The 16,503-nt window shown below is 45.0% G+C and overlaps 1 protein-coding gene across 2 annotated transcripts in view; it reads right to left on the reverse strand.

Moving 5' to 3' along the window:
- LOC142560931 (uncharacterized) overlaps positions 1–16,023 on the reverse strand; it is a 122,711-nt gene extending 106,688 nt beyond the window's left edge. The window contains exons 1-2 of one of the 2 annotated variants that reach the window (XM_075673356.1): positions 15,625–16,021; positions 15,541–15,563 (exon numbers count right to left, since the gene is read on the reverse strand). In XM_075673356.1, coding sequence (XP_075529471.1) covers positions 15,541–15,563; positions 15,625–15,691 — 90 coding nt within the window. In that variant the 5' untranslated portion in view covers positions 15,692–16,021. Of the gene's footprint in view, positions 1–15,540; positions 15,564–15,624 lie in introns of both variants that reach the window. The other variant, XM_075673357.1, reaches the window with a different exon arrangement.
- Positions 16,024–16,503: the final 480 nt, after the last annotated feature.

Below are 16,503 nucleotides of genomic sequence, written 5' to 3' on the forward strand. Positions count from 1 at the left end.
AAACCTCAATGGCAATGCAGTGAAAAATAGAGTACGAAAGAAACTCCACAGGCTAAAACAAAAGCTCTTGGGCTCTATGACACGGGCAATAAATTCGAAGTACCAATGACAAAAGTCGGAATGAAGGAAAAAGCTAAGGCAAAAGTACTCTAGTTATGGGCTTTCTTCTGATCGGAAGCCCGGACGGTGAAGGCAAAATGGCAACATTCACAGACACTCAAGGATGGCCAAGTCCCACAGCTGTCACGTCGTCGAAACACCAGCACTTGGCGCAGGCCATCCGGAATCTGCGTTGCTCTGGGTGAAGGCCTCCGAGAGCCGGGGACTAGGCATCCGTCAAGTCCACAGCCCAGCAGCCTTCCTCGCACGATTTCTGCCGACATCGTTGTTTGGAGACACCAGGCCAGCGGAGAAGCTTTGAAGTGGCAGGGTGAAGTAATTGCGCGCTATGGTCCTTCTGGCCCTATGAGTGCCCCAGCCGTCTTCCACCGATCCCTACCACCGAGAGCACCTATTCTTTTCCCCCCTTTCTCTTTCATCTGTGAGAACCCATGGTTCTTGCCGATTTGTTTTGCCTTGTTTTTATTGTGGCGATCAGCATGCTCACACAGCCCGTCGCCGCCCCCCCATAGTCTTTACTGTGCACTCACGTACCACAATTGTCCTCTATGACGCACGTGGCAATGACTGCACCTCAATGACTTCGTGTATATCATTACAAACATGACGTTTTTTTTTTAAATTGTACACGGTCTAATTTCATGTGACAGCTTAACTCATGTGTTTACAGTACCGTGACCAGTCTAATGCAATCCGAGTATTCTTTAAATTCATGATGCATTTAACCTGAGCCCTATAATCCATCTCTAAACCAAGCACAACAGTCTACGTCTAGCTGTTGATCTCATTGCGCATGTTTTTTAGCTCATTTTCTATTCATTGGTTGACTATGATAACACGTATATTTCTTCTCTTCCATGTTTCCTAAGTAATATGTTTCATTTTTTGTATGTGGTTGTGTTAAAGTAAACTATCATCAGGGCCCTGTGCTGTTCATGGGCAGTTGTATAAATAAAGAAATGAAAAAAATGAAATAATCAGCTCATATTGAACAATCTTTAATGTTTACTCACAAGAGTTAAAATTGCATCGTCGTGCTAACATACATGACATCACACAGACATGAGTACATATGCTTGCACAACACCTATGGCATCCTTGAGAAACTGCTCCGGTGTACAACAGAGCGAGAATGACTGAACTTGTGCAGTTTGTCGATGACCTCACAATTCGTATTTTTTCTCGATTATGACCTTCCAGTACACGTCACATATTCTCCCTTATGCCACACGGAAACAACATTCTCAGTCCAAAGCACCCTTTCTCTCAAGGAATAATTGCTTCAAGCATTCCTTTTTTTCCTAAAACTGTCACAAAATAGAACAACACTACTGATGATATTGTAACACAAGGATCACTGTTATTATTTGAGCCACACACTTGAACTAACCATGTCCTTCTTTTGCTGCTCCTTTTATAAAGTTCACGTCAATATTTTTTATACTTTCAAATCCTGTGAAGCACTCTTTGCCTCATTCTTGGCACTTTGTGGCAGGTAGGTTCCTGTCTCACCTTGCTTTAACAAGGAGAAAACAATGTCTGACTGATGGTGGAATCAAACTTCTGCTGTTAAGTACAGCAGTGCTCAAAACCATTAGGCCACGATCACACGCATACATCTCTTGTTCAAAAAACCGGCCAGCTCTTTGAGAGGAATTGCATGCGTGCCACTTTCTTGTCTTCTTTCCTTTTGAGAGCATGTACTCTGAGGCACCATGTTAGATAGCACTATTTCCGGGAACAGTCCACATTCCTCGGTACTTTCCTTGTAGCACACCACGTTGAAATGCTGCGACAATGTGCCGACGTCGTTATCACTCAAGCTAATCATGCTTCACCGTTTCATCACCGCACTCCAAATGCCATTGTTGTGCTACATACACCACATGATGTAGCCATACATAGATATGATTGCATACACATTGCCGCTGATTATGTCACAATTCAGGGTGTCTACTAAGTTGCCATTTCCAAATTCCCCGAGTTTTCCAGGTTTTCCCCGAGTGCCATAGCAAAATTTTCTGAGTGATGCAGAACTATGTTTTATGTGAAGACGGGCTGAAACCATATCGCCCAATGCTGTCACTCTCTAGTAAACATATAAAAAAATTTATAAGAACGACTTAATCCAATTTGAATACTAAGGAATAGTGTTTATGTTATTCAAAAAGAGAATAGAAGGGAGGGATTAGTAAAATGCACAGCAAATAAGTGTCTTCGAAAAAAAAATTCAAATGGGGTTGAACATTCTTAAATACGAATAAAAAGGAAATGCATAAAGAAGCAAATATTTTTGAATATGAGCTATTTCTATCAACTGATAGCAAGCTCAGTAGTATGAGGCCCGAACTTTGTCACAATTGAGATTCTCTTTTAACAGCTCGCAAGTCAACCTCAGCTGCCCTGACATACTCTGAGCCCGTGCACGACGTCTCTGTGTTGCGTTTCACTGCTTTAAAGAGTTTATTTTGGTTTGGATGAGGGACACCTGCATCTCGGCATCAGCCGACACTTTGTTTTTAGAGCTCAAGCTCCTTAAAAACGGCGGCAGCACGCTTCCTTTCCAGTTCATTCCTCAATGCGTAGGTCCTTTCTGTTCTTGTCCTCCTTCCACCGCTCGCTCACCCCACGGACCGTTTGAAGCACCTTGGTCAGTTGCACAGCCCACGTCCGAAATATCGTCCAGTTGGAAAAAATAAATGCATGCCATTTAATGCCCTTAGGGGCTCAAACCGCCACAGGCACATTCGAAAACGCTCTGAAGGCCTTTCGGTACACGTATTAGGCATATCGGTGCTCGTACTGCAACAGAAAATATTGGATGCACGCGTGTATAATTAAGGAATACATACTGCGACCCGCGGCAATAGCCCCTTCCCGCGCTTTTTATGCTTCACTGCAATACTTTTGTGTATGCTTCACCAAGTAACATTTCTACACAGAGGCGAAGGTGTCTTTCGGAAACCGGCATTAAGCAATGCACCGTGCTTTCCGAGCTTCTTAGCCAATCGTGAGGACCACAAAGGTGGAGTCCGTGCCATTGCTGACAGCAGCAAATTCCTTCAATAAAAGAACACAGCACCCAACGGCAAAAAGCTTCATAGCGAACGTCGAAGCAGCTAGGCCTAGCGTTGCCGCAGTGGTGGCTACGGCTGCCAGCGGATCTGCGTGCGAGAGCGCCGGTTCGAGGCGGCGAGGTAATCAAAATGGCAGCGGTGGTGGCTTTGATTAACGCCGTTTTGGACCTGCGGTCACGGCAAAACATCCGGAAAATCGAACAGCGAAGAGTTCTTGCGTCCGAAATTTCAGACGTTTGATACATTGACTCTATGGGGTACGCGGTGATGCCGCGAAGCCGCCCAAATTATCGGGAATCCGGAAAGTCGGTCATTGACTGTACACTGGCAACTCCTCCAGCCAGGGTGACGACAGGGTGTCAAGGACAATTCATTACGATTTCTGTCTTTTACTCGAGCCCACATTACCGCGACTTTCGACCCTTTCAATAAAATTACAGCTAATTTTCCCTGATAGAGGCACAAATTCCCTGAGTTTTCCCCGAGTTTTTCCAGAGTAGTCAAAATCCCCGAGAATTCCCTGTTTTCCCGGTTGGTAGACACCCTGCAATTGGTGTTTCTCTCGTTTACGCTCGTCCAGTACCTATGTAGACACGGACAATAGCTATGTCATAAAGCTCGTGTCGAACGGCTGAAGTAGAAATCATGCCGTTTCCACCATCCAGTCATCTTAAGCATGGTCATCATCGCACTGCTGCTGTCACAGACATGTATGCTCCCCAACACACACTACTACTACTACTACTACTACTACTACTACTACTACTACTACTACTACTACTACTACTACTACTACTACTACTACTACTAAATTCACACAAATATGTTGGTCCCCATGGTATCACTTTGCAGAACCCCAAACAATGCCAGAAAGCCAGGTGCCTGCAAAATGCTTCACATAACATCAGATTTCCACAATGCATGGCATCTGCAGAATTTTTAAAAGTGAAGCTTTTCTTTGTGAACCTCGCCAGATTTTGTAACCGTGGGCATTGCGGCCCGGCTGCTCTCTTGCTGAATAGGCCAACAAATCACAGCGGGGCATGCACGCCTCTAGCTTCCTTGCAGCACCACCAGATGGTCCTCACCTCAGCACACTTGCACCAGTGGCATCAGGAAAAACAAGAACCAGAAAGCTTGCCTTCTTGCATCCGCGGATGCATGCTATTTGTGCTACATATGTATGCACATGCTGCCTCTAAAACCATGGTTCATTCAAGGCGTCCGTCATACTTGCTAGTAATCAGCAACTCCACTTAACAAAAGGTTCCGTGCAATTTGTGTGCGCCCACTCTTGAGTGTGTTATGCATGCACGTGCATGTACTCGTGTTTTGACTCTTTATGCACTCACACAAAGCTTTGCTGTATATAGATTCCAACTCATCGGATATGCTGCATTTGTTTATTTTTATTTTTAATACATGTCTATGTCTTTGTACTCCTGTATATGCTTGTTGGGCTTACAAACGTGTCCACCCTGCACGATGGCAACCTTGGCGATAAGATCGCATTCATACAGCCGTCGCTGTCATACAATTGTAAGCCTCTTGGTATTATCACACACATGCCCACACCACACACACACCTGCTCAATTTACACAAAACATGTTGGTCCACCTGGTAATGCTTTGGGGAATCGCAAGCAATCCTGAACAACCACTTGTCTGCAAAATGCCTCACATGACATCAGGGTAGCACAGTGCGTGGGATTTGCATAATTTTGTTTTTCACTGCTGCAAAAGCCAGCAAGATAGAATTAAGTGATCTTAGAGGGAACACTGTCAAAATTTTTTTGCCAAGTTAAATGCATTTGCATTAATTACCAGCCTTGCAAAAATTTCTCTTAGCAAGTGCTCGAAAGTGTCCTGCCATTTTCAGCTATGTTTGCCTATGTCTCATTAGAATACTGTGCAAGAAAAAATTTAATTTTTTAGAAATGTGGGGGCATGTTAACTCGAGTGTGCCTCAAAATTTTTGCGTTCATGGCATAAAGGGCCCCTTACCAGGTTTGGCCATATTGAGATGACAACCGCAGTGCGTACAATGTGCACTGTTGATCGTGTCTGCAAAGTATTACATCCTTACGTGCCATGGAGAGCTTAAATTTGAAACCAAACGCTCTGCGCCTTTCTCCTCGTGGGCACCGCACTCCCACCCAGAGAGTCGACGTAAACTGCACAAGTGCACCTACGTAGTTTCACAGTGCTGTGACGTCGCTCACAGTGATATCTGACTTCGAGAATTATTCAAGGCAACATCAGTTATTCGTTTTATCTGTTGATTCAATAAACAATTTTAAGTTTATAGAAATAATAAAACCTACCAACTGAATGTCTGCTCGTCTGTTTTACTCCGTGCCGTAGCAAGAGAGAGGTACTTCCGTTTCACCTGCTTGTTCAGACATCATGCACTCTAGCATGCAGAAAACGAAACTATCTGCCATTTTCTACCGTGTTCCAATGTGCGATCGTGCTCTTTGATCTGCTTGCATCTGCCTCAGTCATCATGACTGTGGCACTGACTTACACCGCTAATGAGATGTTCTCGTGCAAAGCGCACAAAATCATCCACCGTGCGAAATGAGACAAATGCAACAGCTTGCACACGAGACCGTCACCGGAAGTGCACCACTCAACAATAATGCGAGAGAGAAAAAAAAGGCGGAGGGGCCTGTGACCTATCTGTCACATGAGCCTCTCGTTCCAGTATGGTAGAATGCAGGGCAGGAATTTCCCTTGCGAAGGCTAGAAGAGAGAAAGTAGACAGAGTGTGTGTTTGCAGTGAAGCTTGCCTCCTGAAATCATGGCACTTCAAGTATTTCCATCTCTGCTAGTAATGAACTAATTTGAAAAATTATTGTGGTAGAACACTCCTTAGAAGGAACCTAACAACTTCCAGCATATAATTAAAGTTGGCTATGGGGGCTGGTCAGGGTGTCTACCAAGTTGGCATTTCCAAATTCCCTGAGTTTTCCAGGTTTTCCCTCAGTGCCTTTGCGAGATTCCCTGAGTGATGTAGAACTATGTTTTATGTCAAGACAGGCTGAAACCACATCGCCCGATGCTGTCACTCTCTAGTCATCATCATCATCATCAGCCTGGCTACGCCCACTGCAAGGCAAAGGCCTTTCCCATACTTCAACTACCGCGGTCATGTACTAATTGTGGCCATGTTGTCCCTGCAAACTTCTTAATCTCATCCGCCCACCTAACTTTCTTCCCACCCCCCCTGCTACGCTTCCCTTCTCTTGGAATCCTTGAACTCTCTAGTAAGCTTGTGAAAAAAAATTAAAGAAAAACAACTTACTCCAATTTGAATACTAAGGAGTAGTGTTGTGTTATTCAAAAAGAGAATTGAAGGGAGGGGTTAGTAAAATGCAGAGCAAATAAAATTTCTTAGAAAAAAATTGCAAATGGTGTCGGACATTCTCAAGTACGAACAAAAAGGAAATGCACGTAGAAGCAAATATTTTCGAATATGAACTATTTCTATCAACTGATAACTCAGTGGTATGAGGCCCGAAATTTGTCCCAATTGAGATTCTCTCTCAACAGCTCGCAAGACAACCTCAACTGCCCTGACATACTGTCAGCCCGCGCACGCCACCTCAGTGTTGTGTTTCAATGCTTTAAAGAGTTTATTTTGGTTTGGGTGAGGGACACCTGCATCTCGGCATCAGCCGAAACTGTTTTTTAACTCAAGCTCCTTCAAAACCGCGGCAGCATGTTGCCTTTCCCGTTGATTCCTCAGTGCGCAGGTCCTTTCTGTTCTTGACTTCCGTTCGCCACTCGTCCGCGCCACGGACCATTTGAAGCATCTTCTTGGTCATTTGCATAGTCCACGTCCAATTTTTCTAACCCACCTAGGGGCCGCGAAAACGTCCGAAAAATCGGCCGGTTAGAAAAAAAATGCATGTCATTTGCAGCCCTTAGGGGCTCAAACCGCCACAGGCACATTCGCAAACGCTCTGAAGGCCTGTCGGTACACGTATTAGACATATTGGTGCTCGTACTGCGACAGGAAATACCGGGTGCACGCGTGTATAATTAAGAAATACATACTGCGTCCCGTGACATTAACCGCTTCCCACGCTGGTTATGCTTCACTGTAATACTTTTGCGCATGCTTCATCAAATAACATTTCTGTACAGAGGCAAAGCTGACTTTCGGGAACAGGCATTATGCAACGCACCGTGCTCTCCAAGCTTCTAGCCAATCGCGAGGACCACAAAGGCGGAGTGGCAATTCTTTCAATAAAAAACACGGCACTCAACGGCAAGAAGCTTCATAGTGAACGTCGAAGCAGCTAGGCCTAGCGTTGCCGCAGTGATGGCTACGGCTGCCAGTGGATCTGCGTGCGAGAGCGCCGGTTCGAGGCGGCAACGTTATCAAAATGGCAGCGGTGGTGGCTTTTATTAATGCCATTTCAGACCTGTGGTCACAACAAAACATCCGTAAAATCGGACGGCGAAGAGTTCTTACGTCCGAAATTTCAGACGTTCTGATACATTGACTCTAGGGGTACGTGGTGGTGCCGCGAATCCGTCCAAATTATCTGGAATGCTGAAAGTCGGTCGTTAACTGTACACTGGAAACTCTGCCAGCTGACGAAAGGGCATCAAAGATGATTCATTACAATTCCTGTCTGTTATTCCAGCCAGCATTACCGCGACTTTCGACCCTTTCAATAAAATTATAGCTAATTTTCCCTGATAGAGGCACAAATTCCCTGAGGTTTCCCTGAGTTTTTCCAGACTACTCAAAATCCCTGAGAATTCCCGGTTTTCCAGGTTGGTAGACACCCTGCTGGTGAGGGGCAATTTAAGTAGGAGCATTACAAGCAACTATTGAACACTTATATTTCTGGTTTTTCCATGCCTGATAACGAGGGATGTACTTGGTTTCTCTGGTGTCCTCGACGAACTACACAAGCCACCTGGTTTATATTCAAAGAAACTAAGGAGGAGGTGTTGAGTAATGTGTACAATAAATTCAAAGTGCATGGGTTAAGTAAGGCCTTTGCAATAAATTACACATGCAAGTGCTCCAAAGCTTTAAGAGTAGGTCTTATGAGCAATGCAATATTTTGATAGCTGCCCTGGCATAACTACAAACGCCTGCAAGACCAAATTCAGCAAACTAAGAGGGAATGCTCTCGCAAATTTGTGTTTATCAATTACGCCCCCATTCCATTCCACTCCACTCTAACACACCTGCTCCGGGAGTGCGGGTCGAGATACTCCATGTTCAGCAAGGAGGAGTGGAGTAGAACTTGTTGCTGGGCGAATTGGTTGGGATCTAAAGAATACATTGTTGCGCCAAAAAAGGAAAATAAAGACTTGGGAAGGAAGAGTACGAAAAGGCGCAACAATGTATTCTTTAGATCCCAACCAACTCGCCCAGCAACAAGTTCTACTCAACTACATTTCTAGTACAGTGGGCCCCTTTTCTACCATGTCTACTTCAGCGCTCATTCTGTCTTTTCGTACTCTTCCTTCCCACGTCTTTATTTTCCTTTTTTGGCGCAACAATGTATTCTTTAGAAGGAGGAGTGGAACTCGCGCTTACGCAGCCCCACTCTAGACAAGTGAATCCTGACTGTCAGGCGTGCCCATGACGGGGCCGGTAGGCTAGACTTGCCAGTCCCGACATAGGACTCGCCGGGTGCGCGACGAGTTCACGTCCTCGCCGAAACGCCAATAAAGTTCGTTCGCTCACTTGTCAGCCTTGCCATTCTTGCTGCCACGCACACGGAACGCCTGTCGAACATTATTGCCATCGAAATTTGGTGTGATGCCAATGTCGTGCCTCATTTATGGCTGCACCTCCTGTGACCATCCCAGCAGGGCAATGCGGATTTTCCAATTTCCGTCGGCAAAATGCAATCGACAGCGCCATGAAGCCTGGATTAGGGCTGCATTTTGCGACAGGTGTGTACTTTGGCGTATGCAGTTTATCCCTCTGTTTTTGTCTTTACTGACTCATTCGAATAATCTCGTTGAAGACGCAAATGTATGTTGGAGCTAGCGAAACAAACGATCTCTGAGCTCGCGCAACCTCTGGTTGAGTGAAACGCAAATTTTTTTCTATCGTCTCTGTGCGTTCGTCGCTAGAACATTGTCATTTTGCAACTTCACACCGTGCACACTTGCAGCTTTATAAACGCTCAGCAAATGCTCGTGATGTCGGCGTACTTATCTGTCTGAGCCAAGCTCACCTGCACTGCCAGGCTGATGTGGGAAACAGCGTGCACTGTGGAAGTAGCTGATAGTGCTAGTTAGCAATCGTTGCTAGTTGTCGTTTTGTCATTCTTGCCAGCACCAATTAAAGTAATATTTACTTGCAGAAGGTTTTCATGTTCGTTTACCGAATCGGGATGCAGTACGGTATGTACTAAGGCTCATTTTCCTGTGCGGCATCTTCTGGAGTCGAGTGGCGCGTCTTACTGACACATTTCAGGGGCGCCTTCGCTGTCACCCAGACATGTGGACTTCATACTGACACAGGTACTTGTTTGTCTTTTTCGGGTGACCGCTTTTCACCATCAAACAAATGTTATTGCTCAGCGCAGGACGCGCACACATGCAATGGAAGTTTCTCAAATGTTATTGATCGTTCTATCGGCTGTCTGTCGTCGCCGAACCTTGTGTAATCTGCTGATTGCATTTATGGGCGTCGCGAATGGTGTAGAACTTTCCGGAGGGCACGCGGGCACCAGCGATTACTCTCTAACATATGATGGCTCATGTATAAAAGCTGACGCGCTTGACCCGCTGATCAGATTTCGCCGATCGCCGAGCTGTGTTCACCGTTGTCGTCGTGCTTTAAGTGCAGCCTGTTTTTGTGGGTGCAGGTTTGGCCATTAAAAGTTAGTTTTGTCATTCACAGTATTGCTACTATGGCCTCTGCCATCACTACTACGTGACGATACCGACGCTGTTTGTGTATACACACCAGTTCAAAAAAAGGACGCAGTTGACCACTGTTTGTACTGCGGCGCGATCTAAGAGGAAGACAGGCGCCCCACAGACAGGGTGTATCATCAATTTTGGCCATTCTGACCATTTATTTTTTGCATTTTTGTAGATGCACACACACTTTATGTGGGCAGATAACTTTATGTGGGCCTTCTCTTGGCCTCCCCACTGCCTGTGTATGTACGTACGCCTAGCACATGGCACACCATAAAGCAAGACATGCAGTGGTGAAATGTGATATTCGCCCTAAGAACTACACCTCCTGCCCTATTTGAGTCATGTGTTTTCGTGCGTACTCATACTGTTTTACTACTTGTTCACTTTACGCCACAGGTGCACTGGTTTCAGGCCAAGGAGGAGCTTGTAAAGCATTGCCGAAGCTCTTATTCCAGCCATTCGTCACACTGAAGAAACCTACGGGTACAAAGCATTCACCAGCGGGCTTGATGGCCAGCTGATGATGACAAACTATGACGGCACGTGCGCATTGTTTCGGTCTTGTCTCACATGCTGCTTGTTTGGTCGTGAGTCTTGCGTGGGGCAGCTGTTGAGGCGCACAGTGGTGCCTGCCAAATTGTTTCCCGTGGCCACCGCACGATGGTGCCACTATGCATTGTGAAAGGCGGATTTCCTTTGCTTAAGCAGAACTACAAGTGCCAGTGAGATTAAATTTAGCAAAACTATTTCAAGGGCTATGGCAAATCTCTCTGCAAATTTAAATAGTTGTGCATGAAATACAGCTTATGTAAAAAAAACACTATTCAAGCGTTAGAAAGTATTGTACATTCCCTATAACCTATGCTTTCAAATGTCCCGAGGTAACTGTAGGCTACATCATATTTACATTTCGCAGAAAGGGGGCTATGCTGAGTGAAATCTTTAATATCGGCTGCTGCCGATGTTAAATGCTTAGCCTACAAAACATTTTTATGACCCATTTTTTTTTTCACATGCGAAAATAGTATGGGACCCACATACACTAACTGGCAGGACAAAAACTTGCTTCGTGATTTATGTACCATCACTGTTACTCACCTACAGTGTTGTGCAAGCTTCCTTCGCTGGGGTCTAGAACTTTTTTTCCAAGTTATACATACCCAGGTTAAAATTCACCACACAAATTATTTTAAAATTGCAGCTAATGAGGAATTCCAGTCACCACCACAGCATGTTCATTCCTATCCCACTGTTCTGTGGCAATGAAGGAAAGTTACCGAGGGCGGGGCTTCAGTGCATTCCAAGTAGTCTAGGAGTGTTTGACCACGCTCGGAACAAACGTACGCTTTGTAGCAAAGGACACGGAAGGCAAAAAACGCAAAATAAGTCGACACTCAGTGGTGTGTTTCGTCTTCTTTAGCTCTTGTTAATAAGGTGTTTTCTCTTCACCAGCTAAAACAGATGAAAATGTGGTAGTTTTTCAAAAGCGCTCTTGCGCATGCTTTGCCTCCGTAGCTTTCTCATCATTGCTACAGAAAGTTGTTTGCAAGTATAGCAGCTGAGTGCTTTAAATATAGCTTAAGTTCTGCTATTTTCCTTGCTATGCTATTCGCTTGTTATTTTATGTGTAACTTATAAATTTTTATTGCAGCACTTGATAAGGATTGGTTGTGTTGCTCCTGTATAAACATTGAGTGTACTTAAATGTGACACTGTATCCATTCCTGTAATAGCCTTACACAGGGCTGACACTATGCAAAAAAGAAGTGAGGCGTGCAGACAGGACACAAGAGAGGGACGGAGGTGATTACAGAAAGCAGTAATGGCAAAAAAAGAGTAGTAGCTATTCCGTATATTCATTCAGTGTCGCACAGGCTTAAAAAAGTTGCAAGTAGATATGATGTTAATGTTGCTTTCACTGCTCCCAATAAGCTAGGTAAGATATGCGCTGCTGTACAGAATAAAAAGGCGCAGGTGAAAGGCAAAAAACGAACAGATATTTGTCCAGTGAAGCACAATAAGAACAACAGTTTTACTGACTGTCGTATGGGTCACGGCCGGTCTCGAGGGGTGCGCGCGCTTCTCTTCTTACGACCTTCGCAATGGGGTCTGTTTCCGCTTCCCACCGCACCACGGCGGGGTCGCCACTGCCCCACTGCTCCAACGCTGCGACCGCTGTTCACGCGAAAGGAGAACGCGCGCCGGCTCCAAGTCCGTCCCGCGTGAGTGGTAACCGTGAGGTTCTGATATTTCACCCCTATGCATTATGCAAAGACAGTGCAATCAGCCTCTTCGATTTGACAGCTAAGAGTTATAAACAACAGAATAACTACCGCGCGCCATCGCGTGCTCTTCTTCAGTATGACTGCATGGTACACTCACGTCAACACTTTCTACCCGTTAAATTTGGAGAGAAACAAATCTATCAGCCGCTTCAGTTTGCCTACTGACGGGTTTCAACCAGTGCGTAGAATTATAAGCGACCTGAAGCGTTTATATGACAGATTCCTAAGAATTCCGAAGCGTATAAAATATAGCTCCTGAAATTTCAAGCGCTGCCGTTTTTGTTTTGCACGAAAGCGGATTTAGCATGAATTCATGACATTGGACGGATTCGGACGCTGGACTCATCGAACACGGTTGGCACAGCGCCAGGCAAAAGTTTTCAGATGCGGCACCCTGAAACGTAGTCACTCGCGAGGAAATGCCGGCTGCAAACCACACTCGATGCCGACTTGTCGTTGAAGATGCAAAGGAGACGCACATAAAAAGGGGCGCCAGCTCGGCCGCTACTTTCATTGTGAACAAGGCTCCCGTGGGGGAGCCGAAACGTAAATAACTCTTTTAAACCATTTTTGGTCGGTGTCCAGACCTCTTCTTTTTAAGTCGGTGAAGCTGGTGTATGTTCTTTGAAAATGGAGTGATCACTCATCTGACTCTATGCATAGACTTTCGACAGGGCTTTTCTGAATGTGCCAGTGGCCAGGCGGATACCCAGATGGTGGACGGGCTCTAACATCTTTAGCACGCTCGGGGCGGCAGAGTGATAAGCCACGGCACTATAGTCCAGTCGTAATCGAACTAGGCTCCTGTGGAGATTCAATAAACACTCTCTCTTGCTACCCCATGTTGTGTGGGATAGGATTTTAAGTAAGTTCATTGTTTTTAGACATTTTGCTTTAAGATATTTTATGTGTGGAATGAAAAAGCCTGAAGTCAAGTATAACACATAGGAGTTTGTGTACCTTGTTCACAAAAAGCAGGAAATGCACTTTTCATGCACAAATGTTTTATTAATGAGATGTCTGTCATAACAAAGATATAAATTGCTAGAATAAATGTTGTGGTATAAAACTGATCTAAGCTGGTAGACACATGCTTGTATCTACTAAGAAAAAAAATTTTTTTAATTAATATATACAAAATGTGTTGCCGTCTAATAGGCACTACCTCAGAAAAAGATCAAAATTTTTCATTGAACAGGTATTCCATGACAAAAATTTTACTGCAAGCACTACAGTTTGACGTGCCAGGCTGCGGCCGCCAATGTTCTGGTCTAGCTTGCACTGGTGTCGCTCCGAGTGTCAATGTCCTACGAAAAGGCAGCATCCTCAGACTCGCTGCTGCTCGATCCATCAATAAAATCATCCATGGACACAGCGGAATCACAAGATCTGCATTCTTTTGAAGCATGCGCACTGCTCCCAAAGGCGGCCACTTTGACAATTGCGAAACTTCGGAGTGCGTTCAAAAATTAACACCTGGCAGGAATAAAACGAACCACTTAGAAAACAAAAATATAGTTCTCCTACTTCAAGTCCTAAGGCGCAGAGTATACATGAGCAGCGCGGAAGGCTTCGAATGCGGGGTTTCAAACTGTCGATAGCAAGCGGCCATTTTTGCTTTCTACTTTGACGATTGCAAAAACTTCGGAGCGCATTCAAAAATCACCACCTGGGGAAAAAGTGCGAGAAAACGAAAATATCCTCCACGTCCAATAGCACAGTGTGTTCGTTAGCGGCGTTTCAAACCATCGTTAGCGGGCTAACGATGCCCAATGAGCATGGTACGAAAAGAGTTAAGGTGGTTCATAAGTGTAATCTTTCACGAATGCCAATTCTATGCCACTAGCCTGAGGGAGAAATATGTATGCAACCGAGATCAATTTTTCTGAACATTAGAGCATGGGGAGGGGAAGAGGGGCCACCACTATTCTGGTGAAGTAAGCTGTCTGTGGCTGAAATAGTACCTTTGTAAAAATTTATTAATAAATGTACGAAAGCATTATATGCGGGCAAGGTTTCAAAAGTAGAACTTGAATACGAGCAACGATTTCAATTTTTTTTTTTTAGCTCTCAGACAGGCAAGATTGCCTAGGCTGGGTGAAGCGGTTATTTTCTTGGTGCCATTTCATTTACTCAAGCTGTGCCAGGTGGCTCTTTTTTTTTTTTCCACACTGAACCTGTGAACAGAATATTTATGCCGATATGGTCTCGCATTTTACATGCGCTTTAGGTTACACATACCGTGTGGTGGGTCCCCCAACAACTTTAGGGGACTCATCCTTCAGTCAGCAAGTGTAAGTTGTTGCAACCTCTTCAAGAAAGAATCTACTTGGATGATTTGGCTGAACAACAAAAGAATGCGCTTGTATATGAACCGGCCCCATATTCTTGGTTACTGCAGTAGTTCAATTCGCTGCATATAATTGCCATCAGCCTTAGAGTCCCAAGCTGAGGACATAAATATTTCAAAGTTACATGCCTCAAAGTGCAAGGATGGGGTTTTGGTGCAGCACCCCACTTGAGTATTCACGCACTAAGTCAGGGCACAAATTTTTAAAAGCTAGGAACATGATCTATAAAGCGTGAAATCTGCACCAGCTGGCAAAGAACCAGTGCAACAGCAAATTGGTGAAATGAATACATCAGGGCTTGTGCAGAAAATTTGACTCAAAATGCAAGGGCAATTCAAGGATGACAAAGGCCAAATTTCAAGGAAAGGAAAACAAACCTTATTTGTACACATACCGTGTTTGCTCTAAAAGACATCATGCGTCGCTTTTGCTGCCTACACGTCTCACAGTGTGCTACCGCCCGATTTGGTATTTGCTATGTAGCTTATAACTGTGCGATATAGTGCATAAACATAAACACTGTATGAGATTTTACGTCATGGAGTATGAAAGTAAACACAATATGCACCGCCATCAGTTGAACAGCGTTTGATTAACCGCTTCGCTTCACACAGATTTAACATGTCCGTTGGATGGTTGGCGCATCCCCTCTGTTTCATCTCGTGCGGGTTAACCTTTTCTGCAGACGAACTAGCCCATCAAACTTAAAGTATGTTATAACCTGCACTCGGGCACAACAAGCTATCAAGTATGTCGGTTAGTAGACAGCCTCTCGAAGAAGCATTGACTTACAAGCAGCGGTGGTCTTCGTTGTTCTAACGAGAAAGAAAAGGCGTGTGATTGGAAACGGTACATATGACAATAATGGATCCTTACCTTGATCGCTGCCTCGGCCTGACACGGGCCTAAACTGGGTGTAAATGTTGTGGCTCTGGCCAGCCATAACGAGACATCGTTGAGGACGATAATCGTAAAACCTAGAAGGGCCGCTCGCGCCGCAGCATCTTCGAATGCTTCAAATTCATCGCCAAACCAAATGGTGACGATGACAATAATGCCTTTGGCCGAAGTCAAAATACAGATGCCTGCCGCGTTGTCCGGCAATCTCGTTTTCGGGCCCTCTCCCTTATGTCTCCTCCGCGAAAAGGCAACGAACGCCTGTCATGGCGAATGCCTGCAACTTAGATCACGTGCTGCGGCCTCTGAGATCACAATGGTATCTGTCATTGTCTCGGATGCCCACGATAACGCTCGCTAACAGGCGCCTTCGCATATAACGCGTCGACGGATGCATTCAGAGAGTAGTGACAAACTCTACGACTCAGCCGCCGCTGCCATAGAGTTTCTCACTACATTACCTAGAGGAAAATCTGGCGCTGCTGCGCTGTGGTATAAATAAATATGCGGTGGAAATTAGCAAAAGGCGATTGGAAGATTGGTGGCACAAAAGCAGAGAGGTGACATAAGGTTAAAAGGGTAGAAAGACGTATTTAAAGAAAACCGAGAAATTCAATAACGCACAACACAGATAAAAATAAAAGGTAAAATAAAAATCTGCGCATGGTGGCAACTGCCATCGCCCCGTTTCAAAGGGGACGCTCCTACCTTCCATCCATCCATCCATGCATGGGAATGCCGGTATTATAGTGAACCCCCTTCTAGAACACCATACCATAGAGTTTCCTACAAAATTACTAGAGGGAACTGTGGCGCTAGTGTCTACGTGAGCTACAATGGGAGTGGTTGTCCTAGCAT

Source organism: Dermacentor variabilis, chromosome 10 (assembly GCF_050947875.1).
Source record: "Dermacentor variabilis isolate Ectoservices chromosome 10, ASM5094787v1, whole genome shotgun sequence".
Classification (NCBI taxonomy): Eukaryota; Metazoa; Arthropoda; class Arachnida; order Ixodida; family Ixodidae; genus Dermacentor; species Dermacentor variabilis.